Consider the following 23,451-nt stretch of genomic DNA (forward strand, 5'->3'; position numbering starts at 1 on the left):
ATATGGTCTTCATTCGAGTACGCCCCAAAATAAGTTCTCTATCTCTTGGGAAGTACAAGAAGTTATCCCCCAGATATTATGGGCCATATCTGATTACAAAGAAAGTAGGTGACTTAGCCTATGAACTTCTTCTGCCTCCTCATCTCAAAGTACATAATGTATTTCATGTCAGCCTACTTAAAAAGTATGTACCAAGCCCGAATCATGTGCTTGATGTGATGAAATCTTAACTTCTTCAACCCAAGGGCAGATGGAACTCCAACTTGAAGAAATCCTTGATGTTTGAGAGAAGGTTCTCAAGAATAGAATTCTGAGAGAATTATTGGTTAAATGGAAGTTCTATACTTTTGAAGATGCCACCTGGGAGAAAGAAGCCGAACTGTTTTGCAGGATACCCCCAGTTTGCGAGATGAGGACATCTCGCGTTTTTCAAGTGGGAGAGAATGTAAGATTCCTCCCCAGCCTCTCAACAAGTCTAGTATCTTCCCCTGTAATCAAATCCCTCTTCAGAAATATAAAAGATTTTGGATGGAAAAATATCTCATCTTATTAAAATAAATTCCCCCGAAACAGAAGTTCAAAAAGAATTTCAAAAGGTGCATTAGAAATAAATTATAATCTGTTCAAAAGGCCTTATCCTAAAGGTCCAGATTTTCTAAAAATTTTAAATTAAGGTTCCTATGGACCAATAAGATTAATCCAAATACGAGGAGGAGGTAAATTGAAGAAATAAAGAAAATCCCTCCAAAAATGAGTAAATACTCACATAAGATGAAGAGTGGACTAAGGACCAAAGGAAATACTAAAAAAAAAAAATTTGACACCTCAGAGTGGGGATTCCCCCCCTCATGAAGTAGGTGCCTTTTTCCCATCATTGCTTTTGAATTTTAAATCAATAAAATTAGATATTTCATCTCTCCTCTCTCCTAATTCAAAACTGGATCCAAAAAGTGAACTACACTGACCCAAAAATGGTCAAAAATTGACCAAAGTGATATGGAAAATTCTAGAATCAGTTTACTTTTTCCTATAAATAGAAGCGTCCCCCTTTGTAGAAGCTTAATAGTGTTTTATGCATTGTTACTCTACTCCTCCCTAGAGCCAAAAACAGTGAATTTATTGATAATTCATTAGTTTTTGACCATTTCCTCTTCAAAAGAATTGGTGGCCACTCTTGTTGCAAACAAGAGTAGATCCCTCAAACCATCAAACCAAAGGAAAGCTCACAAAAATTCATGTAAGCTAGAAATCCTACTTTTTCTTTATTCCATTTAATGGTTTTCTAATTTTTATTTTCTTTAAAATAAAAAATGATATTATGCCTTGTTGGAAAGGCTTTCCCCCTCTCTTCTTCTTGAATTCAGTCTTTCTTTATCCTAGATATGTAATCAAATTTTATTTCTCTTTAAAAAGTGAAATTTGATTAGTTTAAAATGCTTTAAACTATTTGGGATAATTTCTAAGTAACTTGAGAATGAAAAAAATTGAAAAATGGTCAGCCATACAAAGGAGGTTATGGCAAAAATTTCTTAAATTTTGTGAAATAAGTTTTATCTTTTTTATTCAAAAAGAGTAATCCCCACCGTTTGTGCATAAATAGATGCATAAAAGAATTTTTTTATTATAAAAGTGTTACTTTCATCAAAATTGATTTCTATGCATGAATAGATGCATAAAAGATTTTTTTTTTATAAAAGTGTTACTTTCATCAAAATTGATTTTTACGCATAAATAGATGCATAAAAGGATTTTCTTTTATATATAAGTGTTATTTCCATAGAAGTTGGATTTTATGCATAAATAGATGCATACAGAATTTTGATATCAAAAAAAGAGCTCTTTAATCCTATGTTTAAATCCCATGAATATTGGTAAATGAATAAGTAAATAATCTGTGAGAGAAAATTCTACCGTTTTATATTCTCCCGGATATTAATGAGAAAACTCAGAAAAGAAAACTATCGAAGCTCGGAATTTTAAATAAATGATTAATTTATTCTTCATAGGAATTTGTGATTAGTTTAGAAATCAGTTAAGCAAAGTGAAGTGATTAAGGGACAAGAAGAAGAACTCAAACCTTTTGGAGGCTAGTGAAGGCTTGGGGGATGTCAATGATGGTGGTTCAAGGACACGATTTGTTTGGACTAAAGTGTTGGATAAAGAGGGAAGGGTGTGGATAGTCAATGTATATGGAGCTCATAATCATAAGGTTAGAGGGGAGATGTAGGAATGGATTTCTACGATGGATATTCAATGCCCCTACATATTTATGGGGGATTATAATATGGTAGAGAAACATATTGATAGGTGTGCGGGAAGCACGGTGTTGATGGGTCGAGAGAAACAAGTGGGAAATTCTTAGATGTAAGATGGATCTTGTTGATGGATGGGAATTGGGGGCTTGGGGATTTGAACTTGGACATACCTACTTCATCTTTCAATACTTTCGGTCATCATCAAGAATAGATAGTGTTTTCTTCAATCATCAAGCTTCATGGTGGGTTCCTTATATTTCTATGCTAAAGTGGAGTCTTGTTCAACCTTATCTAATCAAATGCCCTTGAAATGGGAGTGGCATGTGGCTCAATGGGGGGAAGATAAGCTCAAACAATTTCCCACAAGGAAGCTGAGGGTGAATAATCTTTTACTTAAGGTAGCAGGGGTTAGGGAGGTAACAGGGGTAGGGATGGATCCTAGAGAAACTTTGCTAATGAGATGTAAGGTATTATCTAGAGAGTTGGTAAACTAAGGGCTGAGGAGAAGAGACAGGAAAGGAGAGTCTGGGGTGAGCTGTTGGAGAATTTATAAGGAAGAGACAGGTTGGAGGTCTTTCTAAAGCTGAGGTTAATCAATACATTGAGTGCCAAGCTCATTCGAGGAGAGAAGATAAGTTGGCTAGGGAAAGAGAAAAGGGAGACATGTGGAAATCCTTCAATAACAGGAGAAAGCCAGCTAGATACCTATTTGGTTTAGCTAAGGAGAACGGGAGCATGGAAGTGTTAGGACAGATTAGGGATGAGAGAGGTCAAGAGATTGCTAAGGAGAAAGGGAGCATGGAAGTGTTAGGACACATTAGGGATGAGAGAGGTCAAGAGATTGGTGATATTAATTAGATTGCCCTAAAATGGGTTGAGTTCCTTAGGGCCACTTTGAGCCTGAAGGAGGATTGTTCCCAAAAAAGATTTTAGGAAAAGAGCAGTTTATTAGGCATGGTTAGTAAGATTCTGGAGACTGATAGAGCTAGAAGGTCGGAAGGAGATGTGAAGATGGAAGAATATTGGTTGGCTCTATAGAAGCTTGGAAAGGAGAAGTCTCTTAGGTGGGATGGACTGCCATTGGAATTTTTTATTGCCTTTTGGCCCTCTCTCAAGGACTTGGTGTGGACCACATGTAAGAATGCCTTTGCCACAAGAAGGCTGGATAATGATTTGAAGTAACGAATTGTGAAGCTAATCCCTAAACAAGCTACTTGTCACAGTTTCAACCATTGGAGATCTATCGCTTTGCTTACTGTGATTTATAAGGTATTAGCAAAGGTCATTGCTTTGAGGATCAACCCTGTTTTGCAAGAGGTGATCTCCAACAAGCAATATGGATTTATTAAAGGAAGATCCATATATGACAACATCGTTTCTGTCATGTTAGGTAAGGAAGTGGCTCAAAGAACTAGCTAGAAATGTGTAATTCTTCAGCTGGATCTAGAGAAAGCTTTTGACAAGGTCCATTGGTCCTTTGTACCCAAGATTATGGAAAATCTAGGATGTGGAAGCATGATGGCTACCTGCATATCCACTCTAACTGCTAAAGGTCATTCTAAACAGTTTGCTGAATGGAAGATTAGTGAGGGGATTTGAAATCAAAAGATCTATGAGGCAAGGATGATCCTTTCCTATTTGCCATTGCTTCTCATCCCTTGATTGTGGCTCTAGAGGATGCTTGTTAAAGAGGGACTAGTGGTTGAAGGATGGGGAGCAATTGGTGATTCAATGCTTTGCTGATGATTCACTCCTATTCCTAAAGGGGCTGATAATGATAATCTAAGGTATGCCTTGCAATTAGTCCAGTTGTTTACTGATGCTTCTAGATCTAGATGCAACATCCACAAATCTTGAATTAGCTAAGGAGGATAACTTTGACATGGGAAGATGGGAGTGAGATTATAAAGAAGGGAGAGATTATCAAACATCAAAGGGTTCCCTTTGGGGTGACAAGGTTGTAACTAATTGGGTAATTGAAAGGTTCCTTGATAAAATAAAGAAACGAGAAGGGATGATTGCACTACTGACTCTTTGCTTGTAGCATTTATGCACTCGGGTTATCATGTATCTTGGAAACATTTATGCACTTGGGTTATCATGTATCTTGGAAACATTTATCTTTTTGTTTGGGATGAGTGGTGGGGTCAAATTTGTAACCTGCTTAATAGTGAGTGAAAGTGGGATGAATGTTGCAATAGTAAAAAGAGGTGTTTTGAAAATGGCTATTCTTAGCTTAAAAATATAACTATCTTATGTTCCCCAAAAAAAAATGCAAGCATGATACGCCTTTTGTCCATAGCTTTGTTTAAATTATTAGTAATTCAAGCATCAAGCTCCACACCACCACTAGCCTTACAAGTACTACAATATGTTGAGCAACTAGCCCTCACAAGTACTACACGTAGCCCAATAATTTAAGATCCCTAGTAATTGCATCTTACCCAAACCCTTCATGGCATTGGTCAAACACCAAAACAAACACTTAAGTCAAGGTCTCAAAGGTGCCCAAGGGGACTCTTATGGCCTAACAAGCTTTTCTTGAGAATAACACACCAATTTGTAGACTACTTGATTTTTTCAAGCTTGTATTGGCTATTCTTGTGTGAAAAAATCTCTCTTTAATCATAAGGTACTCGTACTCAAAACAAATACTCGTAACATGGGATAGAACAAGTACCAAAAAGGCTTAGAATATAAATTTTCCCATATTCAACATTTAGACATCTTCTACACAAAAGATTGAACTTTTAGGACTATTTTTCAAATCACATCAAGCTAGTTAATAGAGAATTTCTCTATGTATACACACATTCACACCATTGGCATGTACCTTCCATTACTTACACATTTCCCCAACTCAAGGGTGTTACATTGTTTTAAAGCCATTTTTAGTATTTTAGGATTTTACCAAGGACACTCAAGTAGTTTCATGTCTTACAATTTTTTGCTTTTCCATTTCTTAAAAATTGTGCAAGCCAACCTTGAATTTTTTGGCCAAAGCTAATTTTATCGGTTGATTGCAAGACTACTATTAAAATTACATTTGTCGATTACATATTTGTTTATATCATGCACTTGGAAATTTTGAGATCAAAGATGAAATGATATGACAAAGATGAGGAACCTTCTAGTCATCTCTCTACTTATGAAGATGGCATTCAATATTATAGGACAAAATGAAAACGGGCGTGTAGCTCAGTTTGTAGAATTGTCAAGTTCCACGATGAGGACCCGGGTTCAATGCCTAGGGGCTACACAACAGACGGCAACACAAATAAAATGATTTTTTTGTGTTATGCATGTGTGAGTGTGTTGTGAGATGCGAGGATGGATCTCAAGCTGCCTATCACTAATACATATAATATACTCTCGCCAAACAAACAAAAAACAAAAACAAAAAACCAAAAAAAAAAAACAATAACCAGGCAAAGCTTCGTGGCTTTGATTCTGCAGTGAGTCAATTCACATATACAACAGCTAAAGAGAGGCCAAGTTTTCTTTGTGTGATTGGTCTCTTCCACATACATGCATATCTGCATTGGATGTGTTGACAGGGTCTCGTATGTTTCCATGGCCAAAGACTCCATATACAGTTGCCAGCTTCAAGGAAGGAATAACCATCTCACCATCATACATAGCCATGGCACACGCAACAGTACAGAAGCTACCACATCATTTTTTTTTTCGTTGATGTGAAGAACCTTGGGCGAATGGTGTGTTGGAAAGCACAAAACCCATAAAGGTTTCTTTCTGCCACTCATAAGATGGCAAGCTTGAAAGCATGGCCAATCCAATATCAAGCAAAAGCTTCCTAAGTCTGCTTTTGATTTTGTGACAGAGAAAGCAAGTGTGATATGCCTTCTGTCCATTGCCGGTGGTTGCTCTCATTTTTACACTCTAGCTCCATCACTCCATGATCTGTCTTTATACCAAAATAGCACCTTTTCTCTTCACCACCATGAATCTCTCTTCCCGGCCAAGAAGGGATGTCACTGTAGACATCTAGAACCAAACCTGTTTGCAAAACAAAGTTGAGAAAGCACAACTAGAACTAAACCTGTAAACATCTAAAGCCAAACCTAGTTGCAAAACCTGCTTGTAAACATCTAGTTCCAAAACATCTAGAACCAAACCTTATTAAGGGAAGCACAACAGTTCCATTTCTTGCATCTTTTAACTACGCCGAATTAAAAATCAAGAGAAGACAATTTGCCAGCATCTACGTAACCCCCCATTTACCCAAATAACGAAGAGACATTTGCCTCGCCATTGATGGTCTTCTACACTTTATACCTTCCATGTTCAAGTACGCAATTTCATGGACTAGGGGCAAGTTGGGTTTGTAGTGTTCACTTTTAATCCTTTCTTGCTTAACCCCTCCTTAGTATTGAGTGGAGTCCAGGCTTTAGGCTACCCTCAGGCCACCCTCGGAAAGCTTTGGGATTACTCCATTGATTCAGAAGAGATATTGGCATCGGCAAATGATGGTCTTCTACACTTTATACCTTCCATGTTCAAGTACGCAATTTCATGGACTAGGGGCAAGTTGGGTTTGTAGTGTTCACTTTTAATCCTTTCTTGCTTAACCCCTCCTTAGTATTGAGTGGAGTCCAGGCTTTAGGCTACCCTCAGGCCACCCTCGGAAAGCTTTGGGATTACTCCATTGATTCAGAAGAGATATTGGCATCGGCTTTGGGGAGGAGCCAAATATAGAGCTATCTTCGGTGCGGATCCAGCTTGCCCTAGATGCTCGATTGCCTCTAAGATTGTACCAACATTGTCTTTGGGGTTGCAGAGTTGCCCAGAGGATATGGAGTTGAATAGCTCGCCTTTTAGGCAGGCTGAGGAGAGACCACAGGCTGTTAGGTACTATATACATCACACTTGGGGCTCTATTGCCTGGCTTACTCAATCAAGACCACAGGTTTTCTTTGAGGGTGAGGACCATGGCTTTGTCATCGTGATCCATGGAGGGATGGCCCAAAGCTGCACACTTTAGAATATTCCTCAATCACAGCCACATCGTCCTTGGGAAGACTTGATACCACCTGGGAGATTATTACCAACATCATTGCCCGGCAGATATGAAAGGCTACATGTACTGAGAAGATCGAGGCCTGACTTATCCTGGACTGAGGATGTACAATGGGGTCACGGCGTACGACAAATATCATCCTACTGGGTTCTAATACTGTACAACTATTGCACTTCTCATCTTGTCACCATGCACTGAGTGCAGATGTGACATTCCCTCCTGCTTAGCTTGGCGACAGGTTCATGGCTTCCAAGTAGTCCGCCAACAACTGGGGGTACTCCTGGAAGAACTCCTCGTCTAGCTATACGGCTTCGTGGGTGCCTCGATCTCGGAATTTCGTATAGAACTGACGTATCCGTCGACCAAAACCATGCTTCCATCGATGAAGAAGGATCTGCTCATGCTCAATAACTTCTGCCTCGTCTACCACGTCTGGCTGCTGTTCATCTGAAACATCAAACACTTCTAGACCAAGATGTGGTTTTAGCCAAGAAACATGGAAAACATCATGCATTGTCCAACTAACTGGTAGGCAACTTTAACTTCATGGAGACATCACTTTACTTCTTAACTATTGGAAAAGGGCCAAAACTATGGAATGAAAGCTTGGGACAATGTTTGCCCACTTGTTTCAATCTTTGTTTCATGATGCACTGAGAGACCCAATCCCCTTCCTTGAAGTGGATATCTCGTCTAAACTTACATGCCTGTTTGTGAACTAAATGATGGCCAGGCTCAAAATTGAGGGCCAAACTGGGTTGAATACCAAACTCTGCGGAATCGACATACTGATCTTCTAAGTCTTTTCTAGAATGGTAGACTCCTGACTGGTCGGGATGTTGGTCTTTCTACTAAGAACATCTGCTACTGGGTTATGCTGACCACGGATGTACTTAATCATTCCTCCAACTTGTTGGAAGAGCTGACCCTGTCTAGTGTGCTGAGCACTCCACTGGGCACTTGGCATCGTCGGAAGCCACTTAAGTGCTTGGTGGTCTGTGGTGACTATGAAAATGTATCCATAAGGAACATGTTTCAAATGTTTGAGAACTAACTGCTGTTCTAGCTTGCCTGTGAAAGTCTTGGAAAGACAAGAGGGAAACTTGCTAGGAGGTTTGTAAAGACGAGGGAAACTTGCTAGGAGGTTCTGCTAACTGTGGGATACTGGGTAGGAGATCATCCTTAAAAATGTCTGAATAAGAAAGGAGATCTGCTAACTGAGGGACTGAAGATGATGAGACGGCGGTTATTGATGAGATAGAAGCTGTCTGAGCATAAATCAATGCTCCTTCTACTGCTCCCTTGCACATAGCTCGTCGGGCCTGGAGATGAGAAATCATAGGAACGCCAAGAATGCTCCTATCCCTCCGAATCATGACAGGCTCAGGAAAACCTTTAAAGATAATAAAGGTGTCCTGCCCCCAATTGGGAATAGGAACCACTGAATTCCTAAGATCATGTCACACCCCAACAGAGGTGAGACGATGAAATCTCGTTGAAATGAGACCTTCTGAACTTCAAAGGCAAATTGCTGTGCCTTCTGGGAAATGTGGGTTCGAAGACCAGGTGTAAACCCGTCTACCTCCAAATGATAGGGCACTAAGGTACAGCTCATGTTGGTAGCCAACTGGGAAGAGATGGCGTCCTCAGAACTGCCCATGTCAAAAAGGATTATGAACTGTCGGCCCTTGGCAGAGCCATAAGCTCGGATCAAGCTTTTCTGTGTGGTTGTTGCCTCACCCTCCTGCTTAGCTATTAAGAGACTAAGGTTATGTAAAAGGGGAAGAGAAGGGTGTGAGTGTGAAGGGGCTTAAGGTCCACTAGCTTATCTATTTAAAGGTGGAGCTAGGAGGCATTTTGTATTGAGCAAGGCCTAGTTGTATTCATAAACAACTTAATAAGCAAGATATTGTTTTTGTATTTTGTGAGCTCTTTTCCTCCACACACTTGATCTAGCACGAGCACCACATTTTCTCAACATGGTATCTAGAGCCTAGGTTGATTAGGACTCTTGTGGTGTAGATTAGGTCATTTTTCTCCATTTTTTCTTATCTATTCACTTGTGGAGCTCAACCCTCTGCTGGTGGAGGCCTTCCAGAAGCTTGTAGAGGGCATAACTCTCAGAGATTTCTTCATGGGAGATGTAGAGGAGACCTGGGCGCATGTATTCGTACGGCCAATCGTCTGAATACTTCACTCCTCGCGGCGGCATTCCTTCTGTAGCAGGCCGGCGCCGTTTTCTACAGCCGTACAGCCATACGCCAGCTGTAGACCACCATTAGCCATGGGACTTCAGGGCTTTGGTAGCCCACTCTCTGAGCACTCCACAGCTCAATTTTGAGCTCATTTGGTGGTCTGACACGCCGGCTAGAAGCAGAAAATCAGTCGCCTCTCCTCACTTCATGCAAGCTTTCCATTAAAGCTTCAACTTGATTTTTTTTTTTGCTCAAATCCTTCCCTCCTTGCTCTAATCATCCAAGTGATGATGTGAATGATTGTTGCTAATCTTTCTCTTGAGTTTGAAGCGGTGCCTAACCACATGAGGTATCCATAAATCTCATTCTCAACAAGCTTCATCATCATCAACATCAACTTTCAAGCTTTCAAAGCTTTCAAAATGTGCTTATGAGCACTAATAGTGTTGTTTAACACTAATTAAGCTGTTAATCCAACAAAGGAAAGTTATTATAAAGTGTTTTTAAACACTAAGAGTGTTATTAAATACTAATGGTGAACTAATCACCAAAATAAGTGTCATTAGATACTAAAAATGTACTTTTAAGCACTAATTGTGTTTTCTACACACTAATGGTAATCTTAATCACCAACCAAAGTGTTCTTTAACACTAATAATGGAAGAAGATGATGCAGTGGCTGTTTTGCTCAAAGCAGTCAAGAAGGTGTACCCCACCTTGGTCACCACCCTCAAGAACATACCTAATCCCACCCTCGAAGGAGTCATTCAATCTTGTCTTGATGAAGAAAAGAGGCCAAAGGGAGGAGCTGAATCTTCAAATGCAACCACTTCATCGACTATCGAACAAGCTTTGTCACATCAAGTGGTCAAAGTAAGATGTGCCCATTGCAAAAAGGTGGGTCATTTGGCAAATAATTGTTCGATCAAATATCCCAACAAAATGAAATGTAACAAATGTAAACAAACGGGACATATCACTTCTAAATGTCCTAACAAAGAGTCAGAGGCAAACTTTGTTTCAACCTCTAACTCCGCTGAGAAATTGTTTTAAATCTCAATGTAATCACACCTATATTCCAAACCTTGTACGCCTAATGTTATAAAGGCATCCTATGTCCAATACCACCTATTCCATTCTTTCATAGTTGGTATTGAGGGGGGGTATTAAGAGACTAAGGTTATGTAAAAGGGGAAGAGAAGGGTGTGAGTGTGAAGGGACTTAAGGTCCACTAGCTCATCTATTTAAAGGTGGAGCTAGGAGGCATTTTGTATTGAGCAAGGCCTAGTTGTATTCATAAACAACTTAATAAGCAAGATATTGTTCTTGTATTTTGTGAGCTCTTTTCCTCCACACACTTGATCTAGCATGAGCACCACATTTTCTCAACATTAGCATCAAGTACCACGGATGGCATGGAATGCATAGAAGGTAAGATCTGAACCGCATTGGTGGTAGCAGGCAGGTCTGGAGGAGCGGGGGATACTGCGGCAACTGTGGCAGAAGGCTGTTTGGAGGCTTGCTCCGCTTGCTTTTTTGGACAATCCTTGCCATGCCCAATGGTATGACAGAAAAAACACGATCAAGCTCACGTTGAGCGGTGAGTTCAGCCTGACGTCGATCTTCGTCGATCTTGCGTTGGGCTTCCTCATAGTCCCGTCTTTCTGCTTTTTCTCTTTTCCTTCGGGCCTCATCCTCTCTCCTTTGTTGTTCCATCTGAAAGAAGAGGGAGATGTAGTCAGGTGCTGCTAGAGGTGGAGAAGGACGTGCTGCTGCTGCCTCCAAGAGTTGGAGACGCTCCATGAGCAGCTGGTTCTGAGCTCTAAGAAGAGCTATGGTGTCTGCTGTAGGCGGAAGAACATGGTCTCCTTCGGGGGAGATGTCTTCCGACTGATGAGTACTTTCTTCTGTAGACATGATGCTGAAGTCGGTGGTCGTGCCGGAACGCAATCTAACCATCCAAGGATGCCCCCACGCTAGAAGGATCACCAGAGGAGTCGAAAGGTTGCCAGGTATACCACCCAGCAACAGTTTCGCAGAGGGGAATGTCACGTGCACACCCATCAGGTATACAAGTGGCATGGCATCATCAGGCATATAATCAGGATACTCATCCAGTATGAGCATCATATGGGGGTGTTTCATCACCAACATCAGCATCCTAATCATCATGAGCATTTTATGGCATTTATGGCATCAGCCGACAGCATGTATAAACCAGCCGACTGGCATTTTATAGTATTTATGACATTTTATGGCAGTCGTGGGCATTTGCATCTGGCCGACTGCAGCAAAGCTGGCCGACCAGCACCAGTCCCTCATATAAATAGAGGCGCATCAGCATTCAGTCCATCAAAGCATCTGACATCAGCGTTTTTAGCCCATCAACCCATCCAATTCAGCATAGCGCATCTCATCCAGTTCAGTCCAGCAGATTCAGCCAACGCATCTATCTCCTCAGCGTTTCCTTCCCAGGCAACAGGAGAGCATCTGCGTTTTCAGCATCGCATCAGAATTGTATCAATCCCAAAGCCATCCCTTCAGCGTTTTCCTTCCCAGGAGACAAGGGAAAGACAGTGGGACAACAGTTCATCAGCATATTCAGCATATAGGCAGCATATTCAGCATATAGTTCATCATTCCTATCTCCTACATAGAGGGAAGCCGGCATCGAAGGGTGGACCTCAGCATTGGAGCAAGGAATGGTCCTCAGCATCAGCATTCAGCCTATTCCTCTCATCCCGAGAAGGATAGTCATCTAGGACAGCATCATAGATCTATTCAGATCTCATTGTAACCCATTCATCTAATATAGCTGCATTGCATTGCATTGACACTATCTGTCTTTCTTAAGCATCATTAAGTGCAGTTTAGTTAGACTAAGGTTGTGTTTACGACGGTCAAAGACCTCACATATCACATTGGTATCAGAGCGTTATAGGGTAACCAGCCTTAGATCATTTTCATTCCATCAGTCATTCAATCAGACATCATGTTAATCGCTTCCGCACAGTTATACCCAGTTCTCAAAATCTTGCAAGCCACCCTTAGGGATTTTCCCTTAGGAATGCATTAGTAACCCATCCATCTGCATTCTTGCACAGCATATAGGGTTGCACATGGCTTGCATAGTAGTCATCTTAGAAGTCAGTCTTGCATCTACAAGGCATACATGGTTGCCCATGAACTCTCTGGGGAAGAACGGCATCCATCATCAAAGGAGGACATAAGTTTTGGGCTTCAACTAGCAACAGCAAGGGGTTTCTCTTCCACAGAAGACGGAAGTTTGCTCCAACATCGCCTCAGGAGGTTCAGAGCTTCAGGAACGACGGAGATGGTAGGTGAAAGGATTCCACAGACATGCCAGGGGTGACTCAGGTATCAGATTCACTAGATGACTGTTGCATGTATGGATGATGCACAGAAGGCAGGGTACTGCTGTAGAACTGATGCAAGACTGAAAACGCAGGCTGTAGGGCTGAAACGCAGGCTGTACTGCTGCTGGACAAAAACGCAGAGGTGTACGGCTGCTGCTGGACAGAAACGCAAATGTGCTGGTTCACATGCAGAAAACGCTTAAGGGATGGCTTTGGGACTGATGCAATGCTGATGCGATGCTGAAAACGCAAATGCTCTCCTGTTGCCTGGGAAGGAAACGCTGAGGAGATAGATGCGTTGGCTGAATCTGCTGGACTGAACTGGATGAGATGCACTATGCTGAACTAGATGCGTTGATGGGCTGGACTGTATGCTGAATTCTGGCGTTGAACTGAGGCTGAATGCAGGCGCCTATGGCTGTAGGGACTGCTGAACTACAGGCGTTGGAAAACCAGGGCTGGCTGAAGCAAACTCAAGCACTCCAAGAGACTAGTCTAGTGCTGAAGGCAAGGGAACTCCTAGGGCTGAGGAGGAAAGCTCTAAGCACACTGAAGACTGAATGAGAAACTAAGCCCTATGCAAGCCTATTTATACTAACTGGAGGTTGGTCAAGTTGGTTGGTCATTTAATAAAGTTTATATTTATAAATGACAAATAATGCTAAATAAATACTATAAAATATGGAAAAAAAATACCAAATAAATCCTAGTAAATTTCCTAAGGCTTCTGGGATGTTCTAAATGATGCACAGGCATATGAATGCATATTATGCAAGATGCAGAGTGCTTTCTGATGCAAACCCTAAGGCTTCTACTGACTCTACATGCATAAATAATTCTCTCCAAGTGGGTTGAGGGACTTGACTGACTGACTAACCCGCTAAGGCTGAGGAATGACTTACGTAGCTCGTGCCTGACTTATCCTGGACTGAGGATGTACAATGGGGTCACGACGTACGACAAATATCATCCTATTGGGTTCTAATACTGTACAACTGTTGCATGATGAGCCATCTTGTCACCATGCACTGAGTGCAGAGTGCATGTGACACGAAAGGGGAGTTTGTTGGATATTTCAAAGTCGCGTGTGTGTGTGTATCCATGTGTGTGCTGCCCCCAAATGGTTGTGTTCGTATGTATGTGTGCGTAGCCTTATTCATGTATATGTGTGAGGTGTGAACACACTCTTATAACTGGATAAGATAAGTGTATGACATGTGTCATATGCTTGTATGTGTATATGATTTATGTGAGTCAACAGATAAGGTTTGCAACCTATAAAAGCATGTAGTTGGTGTGCTTCAATATAATTAATCTATCATTGAGTCGTGCAATCATCTCTCTCTAGAGCATTGAGTCTCTCTCTCCCTCTCTCTCTCTCTCTCTCTCTCTCAAACCAGCGTTGCCTTGGGCTTTTTCTCCTCGAGCTGCACAAACACCGAGACCACATCCTACGCTCCAAACAGGGGGGGGGGACATATCCAAGACACAGGCCAGCACACCCTTACCGACTTCTTCAAAGCAGCACAGCAACCCCACGCACCATTGACCACGAGTCGACTGGGCCCACACAACCACCTCGAGAAGTCACCCTGGACAGATACCCAACCGAGACATTATCAGAGAATACAGGCAATATTGGCACGACGTCGTGTGGCATGACCTCGGTGCTTCAGCCTGTCTGCTGGATTGACCTATGCAAGACATTATGGGATGAGTCTATCTCAGCTGCTTCCCATAGCCTACCATTTTCCAGTTCCACACTTTTATCAGATATGCCTTTTTCTGGCAGTTGTATCAGGCCACTAGTTCCTCTTTGGCCACATGTTATAGCTAGTTGTTTTTCAGTTTATGCTTTTCATTTTCTACTCGGGACATTTAGTTTCCTTGAGTTTTAGATGTATTGGTACTTTTGTCTCATAGGCCACTTTGGCCTCTTGTAGACGTCAATATATCTTCCTTTCTTCTTTCTCTCTACCTGTATACTTCCACCATGGAGCCCTTCAAGCCGCCATAGCTGCCTGCACTCCAAGGAACCCTAACCCTAACGCCTGTGGCCTTAAGACAAGGCAAGCTAAACCTTGGGGGCTCTAATACCAAACGTTGGGATTAGGGTTAGGGTGACACACACACACTGAAGCAGTTGTGAGCAAAGAGGAGGCACAATACTCTATAATGATTGACTGTACCACAATGCTAGTACAAAAGATAAGTGAGAGTGACCACAATGCTAGTACAAAAGATAAGTGAGAGTGACCTAAAGTACGAAAGTCACTTCACACATGCACTCCCAAAAGTGACAAAATCTCTTTCTGTACACGGGGAAAAAAATCTCCTAGTGAGGGAAAAAATGCCACGACCAGTCCTAGAGTGTTCACACACCAATGCCCATGACATGAGGATAAACTTACAATTGTGGAAGGTGATTCTCGCACCCATATCCTCCCCTCAAGACAAAGAACGTCAAGGGCTCCAGATGTGTAGAAGAGCTGCCATCAGCACTGCATGGCCCTGGAGTTCCCTAAAGACACGCCCATCAACTACATGTCTGTTCGGATGGAATGAATTGGCTATGCAAGAAGAGTCACCGTCTCCTAAATAGATTCACATAGCAACAAGCCTGCAAGATCTGTCAATTCTTAAATAAGGTTTAGGTATAATGGAAGTTCCTAACGCATGCTCACCAGCAATTGCCTACCCTCGGTGAGGACTGCTCATGTATAACAAAGACTCTTGTTGTTCCCACTCTTCTTCACACACTCAGAAATCCTTTGAATAAGTAATACTCTGGCATTTCTTAGAATGTAACTGAAGAAAGGCAAACTCTTCAAGGGATTGGTTGCTTCTATCCATCTCCACTCACCGCCTGCATCCCACGGGAGATGATTAATGGGAAATCCACCATAAAGCCATAGGCACCAAGAACCTTGAATGATAGACTCAAGAGGGAGGGTCGATAGACCAGTGCCGCCCTGAGCGACCCACAACTCACAAGCCGGATGACAATTCCAAGGATGAAGTCCTGAGTGTCACATCTCATGAATCTCCAACCAACCCAGATAGTAAATATTATGCAATCTCCTTCTTGGTCCTGGTCTGTCATGGCTAATACTTGCAGCGGTACACCTGTCTTAGAAAAAGCAACCAGCCATTTGGGGTGATACTAATCATGAAAGGTTCCAGTGAGCCACTCATGGGGGATAGCTGCATTGATCTGCTCCATCCGTATGTGGAGGCATCATTTTGATCCATGGGAAGACTCGGAGACTCTTGCAATGCCCAACTATTGGTGCACATCTCTCCTAACCTAGCCATTGTGCATATAACCACGGGCACCCAAAGGATGGCCACTATCATCTAGCTCATGCAATTCTGGGTCTTGGACCCCTCATACACACAAATCCTATTGGTGCACATCTCTCCTAACCTAGCCATTGTGCATATAACCACGGGCACCCAAAGGATGGCCACTATCATCTAGCTCATGCAATTCTGGGTCTTGGACCCCTCATACACACAAATCCGCAATGCGAGCTCATTAGCAACATCTTCACCTTGCACAACTAGTGGGCAAAGTGCAATGCATGCACCCCGCTAGCGGAGACCATCTGTGCTTGGAGCCCTTAATGGGAAATTGCTTGGAGCCCTGGACCTTTCCTCACCCAAAAAGATAATGACATCACTTCGCATTACATGCCCCCAATGTGACCCCCAGATGCATTCTTCCTCCGAGAGTAGCCAGCCATGCATTGGGCATTGGAAGTGCAGACAAATCACCTCCATACATTCTAACAACACCTGCATACATTGGAAGTGCAAGCAATTCACCTGCATATATTCTAACAACACCTATTTGGGCTTAAAACTTTGTGGCCAGCCAAAGCTTGTGGATCTATAATTTTAGCTAATGGAAAATGTGCTTCAAATTGATGAATGAATTGTGTAACAACCACATGATCACACTTACCATCATACTTACTGAAGTTTGGAGAGGTTCGTACGACATGCTGGTAGGGGCGGTGCAAGACGAGATATTTGGAGCCAATTAGAGGAGCGATGCCAGAATTTGTGCCATCATATGTTGATGCTGGATTTGCAGAGCCTCCGAGTTGAGTCCTTGCTAAAACTCTTGATCAACAGCTTCTCGATGGCATTGATCTTCCTCATACTTGTGTGTGGCTTCCTTATCTCTTTGTTCCTCCACACGTCTTTGTTCCGCTTTATTTTTTTCTTCTTGAGATTTTCTTCTTACTTCTTCGCGTCTTTCATCGCCTTTTCTTCTTTGTTCCTCCAGACCGAAGAACATTTTTGCCAGATCTGAGGGGCCTTCTTTGGGCTTCTCTTTTTTGGTAGCAAGTTGCATCTTCAATGAATTTATTTGCTCCATCGTTGTTCTCAAGAGCCCTTCTGTGCTTGGCAAAAGCATACTTTCTTTTGGTGTGTCGCTTTGGAAGCTTTGTGCCTCCATAACTTCCTGCTAGCTTTCTTCTTGATGCAGCAATGTCTTTCCCGACATGGTGGAGGCCTTGGTGTTTTTTTCAAACTGCAGTATTACCATCCACCGGATGCTCTCATTTCTTTAGGTAGCCGAGTCGGATCTCAGTATCCAATTCACAAAGTAGAGACAAAGAAGAGAATAGAAGAGAAGTAGACGACACAGTTTTGAGTCCCAATCACCCACTGAAAGGGCCCTCCCTACAAGCAAGAGCATTTTCTTATATTAATTCTTTGGAGAACTAATGTACAATGCTTGAGAACAAGAGATATGACTACCCCAACACAAGGATGAGGAAGACCGTATGTCGGCTGAGTATCCACCAATCCAAGGGCTCTGCAAACAAATCTTCATGCCACTTATGCAAGTCCAAAATAGTTGTAGGACTGCACATATGCTGGCTAAGAATGGAAGAGGAGCTTCAATGTTAGCCTAGACAGGATAGGATGCTGATTGCTGATTTGTTGCTTGTAATCTGCTTAGAGACTTTGATGAAATCTGAATGATTTATGCTGAATATATGCGATTGCTTATATATGATGCTAGGTGCTGGTTGGCCAATACAAAGGCTGTCGGCCAGTTCATGTGGACACAAAAATGCCCAAATATATATATATATATATATATATATATATATATATATATATATATATATATATATATATATATATATATATATATAAAATGCTGTGTAGCCAGCATTTAATGCTGTGCACAGTCTTGCTGGCCGACTGCTCTACTACCCGGCCTGTTGCCTGGACTTTGTCTAATGCTGGCCGACAGGAATCATAGGACTTCCTCGTGTTGTCAGCTGCCTCTAGTAGAGGTTCAGGCTGTAAACAATGCTTAATCTGGCTTGTCGACTAGAACACCAGCCATGGGCTGGCCTTTGGCTAACCCATGGGCATGCCATCCTGACCTATATGCTGTTATGTGCTTCTAATGCAAGACCAAGGCTAAGGCTGACTGCTACATGCACTAATCTGATGAATTCTCCAAGTGAGTTAAGAGGACTGACTCCAGACTTGACCTCTATGGCTCGAAGACTGGCCTACCTAGCTCGTGCTTGACTGTCCCTAGACTCAGGTCTCACACTGGGGTCACGCTGTATGACAAATATTCCTAAAAAAGGTATTACTTATGTACAAATGTTGCACTGATGATGATGTCAGTGTGTCACTATGTACCCCAGTGCAAAGTGCACGTGACAACCGGCCATCTTTGCGTAGTCTAGACAAGTTTGAGCAAAAATGGCAGTTTCTAAAATAGTGTCCGGCATTCTAAAATAGTGTCCGGCATGTCTACTGAGGACTTACTCCGAACATGAGGAAACGCAAGCTGATGTGAAATCAAACTTGTAACCTCCACCTATCAAAGCGTCCAAGAGGCACATCTCTACTTCATGATATCTAGGCCATAAAATACTATTTTCACTAATATCCGTCTGCCCTTCATGAAAAGGGCAACACCCTTCTTCTCAAGACAACACTCAGGGTCATTCACATATACTTGCTCTGAGAAAGCGACCTCGAGAAATGTTGTGGTTTATCTTGGATTGAGAGATCTATGGACAACCACTGCTCCTGATAAGAGAAGTTTTATGGACAGCCACTTCTCCTGATAAGAGAGGTTTTACTTTTCACCATAATGCGCACTTGGATTATCATACAAGATTGGATCGTTGGTACCTCTTGCATGCAAATCATCTTGATAGTTTTCCATGTCGTATGTGGATTGATTACTCTTTGAACCTTTCTGATCATGCGCCGGTTTGGTAGGGTTTGTACTTTGATATGCCTCTTGATGAGATTTCCTTACCCACTAAACGCCTTCTATTGGTGAACAATTCTTATCTATCACGTGCACTATTTCAGGATATGACTATTTATGTTATTGACACCTTACAAGCTGAAATGTATGAGAACATAGACATTGCATGGTATCATTTTGCTACCCATATGCAAACAGTTATCAATGAATATGGCAAATGGTATTTGGGTGTGTCACATGCACACCCATCAGGTGTACCAGTGACATGGCATATCATAGCATCCATAAGCATTCAAGAAGACATTCAAGCATTAATCCAAGTATTATCCAGGCATTCACAGCATGAGCATCAGTGTTTGGGGCTTGTACAGCACCAACAGCAGTTACCAAGCATATAGGAGCATTTAGTGCATACATCTCATCAGGTTGGGGCTGTTATGACCAGCCGACAGCATGTTATTGGCAGCCGACAGCAGTTTATAAGCATTTATTGCAGGTCGTGAGGGTACAGAAGGCAGCCGACTGCAGTAAAGGTAACCGACAAGCAGCATCCACCCATATATAAGCAATCACATCACTTCAGCATAGGGGATCTGAATCTTCTCAGCATTTTCCATCCTAGGAGACAAGGGAAGCAGATCAGCAGCATATTCAGCATTCAAGTCATCTCCTACCCCCTACATAGAGGGAAGCCAACATTCCAAGGGTGGACCTCAGCATTGGAGCTGGGAACATTCATCATCTCTCTCTCTTCCCAAGATAGACATACATCTAGGACAGCATAGATCTATTTATAGATCTCATTTGTAACCATTGCATATAATATAGATGCATTGCATTGCATTGACAACTTTGTCTTATCTCTTATACATCATTAAGTGAAGTTTTGTTAGCCTAAGGTTGTGATTACTACGATCAATCCCCCGCATGTCACATTGGTACCAGCCTTAGATCATTTTCATTCCAAAAGTCATTTAATAAGTCAGTATGTTAGTCACTTCTGCTCAGTAAAATCCAGTTCTCAAGATCTTGCAGGCCATCCTTAGGGTTTTCCCCTTAGGCATGCATCAATAACCCATCCATCTACATTCTTGCACAGCATATAGGGTTGTACAAGGCTTGCATCAGCATAGTAGTCATCCCAGCAATCAATCTAGCATCTTGCATATGTAAGGCATACAGGTTTTGCCCATGAGTTCTCCGAGGAAGAATGACATCCATCATCAAAGGAGTAAATGGAGTTTTGGGGTTCAACTGGCAACAGCAAGGAGTTCTCTTCCACATAAGAAGACGGAAGTTTGCTCCAACATCGCCTCAGGAGGTTCAAAGGTTCAAGAACGACGGAGATGGTGTGTCAAAGAATTCCACAAACAGGCCTGGGGTGACTCAGGTATTTCCAAGCAATTTTAGTTGCATTTGCCATGTAGTTCCTGCAGTAGACAAGTCTTTCGCTAAAAGGATTCAACTCCTGCAGTCGACCTCAGTCCTGATTCAGGTGTACCAGTGACATGGCATATCATAGCATCCATAAGCATTCAGCAGGACATTCAAGCATTAATCCAAGTATTATCCAACATGAGCATCAGTGTTTGGGGCTTGTACAACACCAACAGCAGTTACCAAGCATATAGGAGCATTTGATGCATACATCTCATCAGGTCGGGGCTGTTATGACCAGCCGATAGCATGTTATTGGCAGCCGACAGCAGTTTTTAAGCATTTATTGCAGGTCTTGGAGGTACAGAAGGCAGCCGACTGAAGTAAAGGTAACCGACCAGCAGCATTCACCCATATATAAGCAATCGCATCACTTCAGCATAGGGGATCTGAATCTTCTCAGCACTTTCCTTCCTAGGAGACGAGGGGATACAGTTCAACATACAATCAGCATCATATCTCATCTTCTCTTCAACGTTCCTTCCTAGGAGACGAGGGAAGCAGATCAGCAACATATTCAGCATTCAAGTCATCTCCTAGCTCCTCCATAGAGGGAAGCCAACATTCCAAGGGTGGACCTCAGCATTGGAGACGGGAACAATCATAGTCAGCATTCATCATCTCTCTCTTCCCGAGATAGATATACATCTAGGACAGCATAGATCTATTTATAGATCTCATTTGTAACCATTGCATATAATATAGATGCATTGCATTGCATTGACGACTTTGTCTTATCTCTTAAGCATTACCGCCCCAGATGACTTCTGATATTAATAGAGCTAGGCAGGACCTGTCTCGTGTTTCTAACATTGTTGATATGGATGAAGCAATTGATTTGGAGTCCATGTTTTCAGTTGTGGAACTAAACAGGACACTAAAGGCACTTGGTAAATGGAAGACTCCAAAATGGGATGGATTAACTCTAGAGTTCTTTCTGCAGTTTTGGCCTATCCTTGAAGGATCACTTTTGCTTATGATCAATGAGGCTTGGAATTCGGGCATCATGCCTTCTACTTGGCAGGAGGGACTGATAAGATTGGTGCCAAAACTCTTTGACTGGCGCCCAATTACCTTGATGCTAGTGGTCTATAAATTGATCACTAATCAAGTCAAAAAGAGTTTAAATAGGGGTATCCATCCAACGCAATATGGTTTTGTGCCTCGTAGACAAATAACAAATAACATTGCTACTGTCTATGTTGGCATCTTGCTACTGTCCAAGCAAGATGTGCTCTTATTGCACGTTGATATTGCTATGGCTTTTGATACAGTCCAAAGGGATTACATTGCAAAAGTTATCGCAAAGTTGGGCTTCGGTTCAAAAATGCAAAACATAATTTACTGGCTATATCAACACTGCCAGATGCATTTTCAGAGAAGGCTTATCCTCTCGATAGGTTTTGGTTAGATCTATTCGACAAGGCTGCCCTCTTAGTGCCTTGCTATATGCTATTGCTACACATCCCTTCTTGACATATACGGATAAGCTCACTAAGGCTGGCAGATTACATGGGCTTGGTCTCCCTGATGGTCGACATTTGGTTGCTCACGCATATGTTGATGACTCTTTCTTTTTTCCTGAGAATATGCAATCAGATCTGCAATGTCTGATAGACACTTTGCATATGTTTGGATTGGTAGTAGGTCTTTTTATCAATAAATTGTTGCCTCTTAATAAAGCTCAATGGCACAGCATTCTATGGCCTATGGCCTGGGCAAATCATATCACCTACACAACATGTCAAACATTTGGGATATCCTGTGGGATGGAATCTTTCACTTCGTGATGCTACAGATTGGGTGTTGCAAATACTTATGATTAAATTGGAATATTGGAAACTCTCTACTTGACCACTTCATGTCAAATTAAGAACAATTCAATCCATTGGAAACAGTTCTTAATTTGACATAGAGGGCTTAATATTCTGAATATCCATTATCATGTTTTGGCACGCAAAGCCACTCTACTATCGACTTTTATTGCTCGGAAACAGCCCTAGACACTTATGTTTGCAGCTCTTTGCTTTGATAGGAATCCAAATGCATTTGGCAAATGGCAGCTAACTCATTGGGAACTTTTATTTGGCTATGTGGCTCAAAAGGGGAGAGAAACTCTAGACTGTCAGTTCCCATAGCACCTCGCTGAAGCTTTCACTCCCCCCCTGCTCGCGCTGCAGCCTGCACGCACACCCCCCTCCCCGCCCTCGCGTCTGTTCCTCCGCCTGCCCCGTCCTATCTGCCTTCGCGTCTGCTCCCCCCCACCTCTGCTCATTCGCGCCAGCCCCCCCGCCTCTGCTCATTCGCGCCCCCCCCCCCCCCCCCCCGCCTCTGCTCATTCGCGCCAGCCCCCCCGCCTCTGCTCTTTCGCGCCAGCCCCCCCTTGATCTGTCTCCTTCGCGCCCCTGCTCTCTCCCCTTCCTCCGTGACCCGCCCCCTCCGCCTGCCTTCGCCCTCTCCCCACCTTTTCGTGTTTCATCCTCCGCCCCCCCCGCCCCCCGTCCTTTCGCCGCCTCTGTTTTAAGCCCCTCCCCTCATTTTTTTTTTCTTTCCGCCCCCCTTTGTCCCCCCCCCCCCCCCTCTGTCTTCCGCCTTCCCCCCTCCGCCCCTCCCCGCTCCGCCTTTTGTGCAGCTCGGTTCTTGCAGGACACTCCGTTTACGCTTCGCCTTCAACTAAGCTTCAGACACCGATGGAGTTTCCTCCCGCCCTGCCTCAGAGGGACTCGTCCGCAGCCCCCTCGCCCGGCCCTGAGGATATCCCCATCAGGCTTTCTCTTTCGCCAGAAGAGGAAGCGAGCCTCGCCGCAGAGGTGGAACACCTCCAGGCACATTCCACCATCTGCCATATAGTCGACACTCGCCCCAGCAGAGGGGAGATCCGGGA

At 42.8% G+C, this 23,451-nt stretch overlaps 1 protein-coding gene across 1 annotated transcript in view; it reads right to left on the minus strand.

Moving 5' to 3' along the window:
• Positions 1-5,400: 5,400 nt before the first annotated feature.
• Positions 5,401-23,451, minus strand: part of LOC147629729 (VAN3-binding protein-like) — a 47,353-nt gene continuing 29,302 nt past the window's right edge. The window contains exon 7 of the mRNA XM_086811271.1: positions 5,401-6,272. Coding sequence (XP_086667397.1) covers positions 6,070-6,272 — 203 coding nt within the window. The 3' untranslated portion in view covers positions 5,401-6,069. The remainder of the gene's footprint in view (positions 6,273-23,451) is intronic.

This window comes from Cibotium barometz, chromosome 17 (assembly GCF_041138505.1).
Source record: "Cibotium barometz isolate CiBa-2024 chromosome 17, ASM4113850v1, whole genome shotgun sequence".
NCBI lineage: Eukaryota > Viridiplantae > Streptophyta > Polypodiopsida > Cyatheales > Cibotiaceae > Cibotium > Cibotium barometz.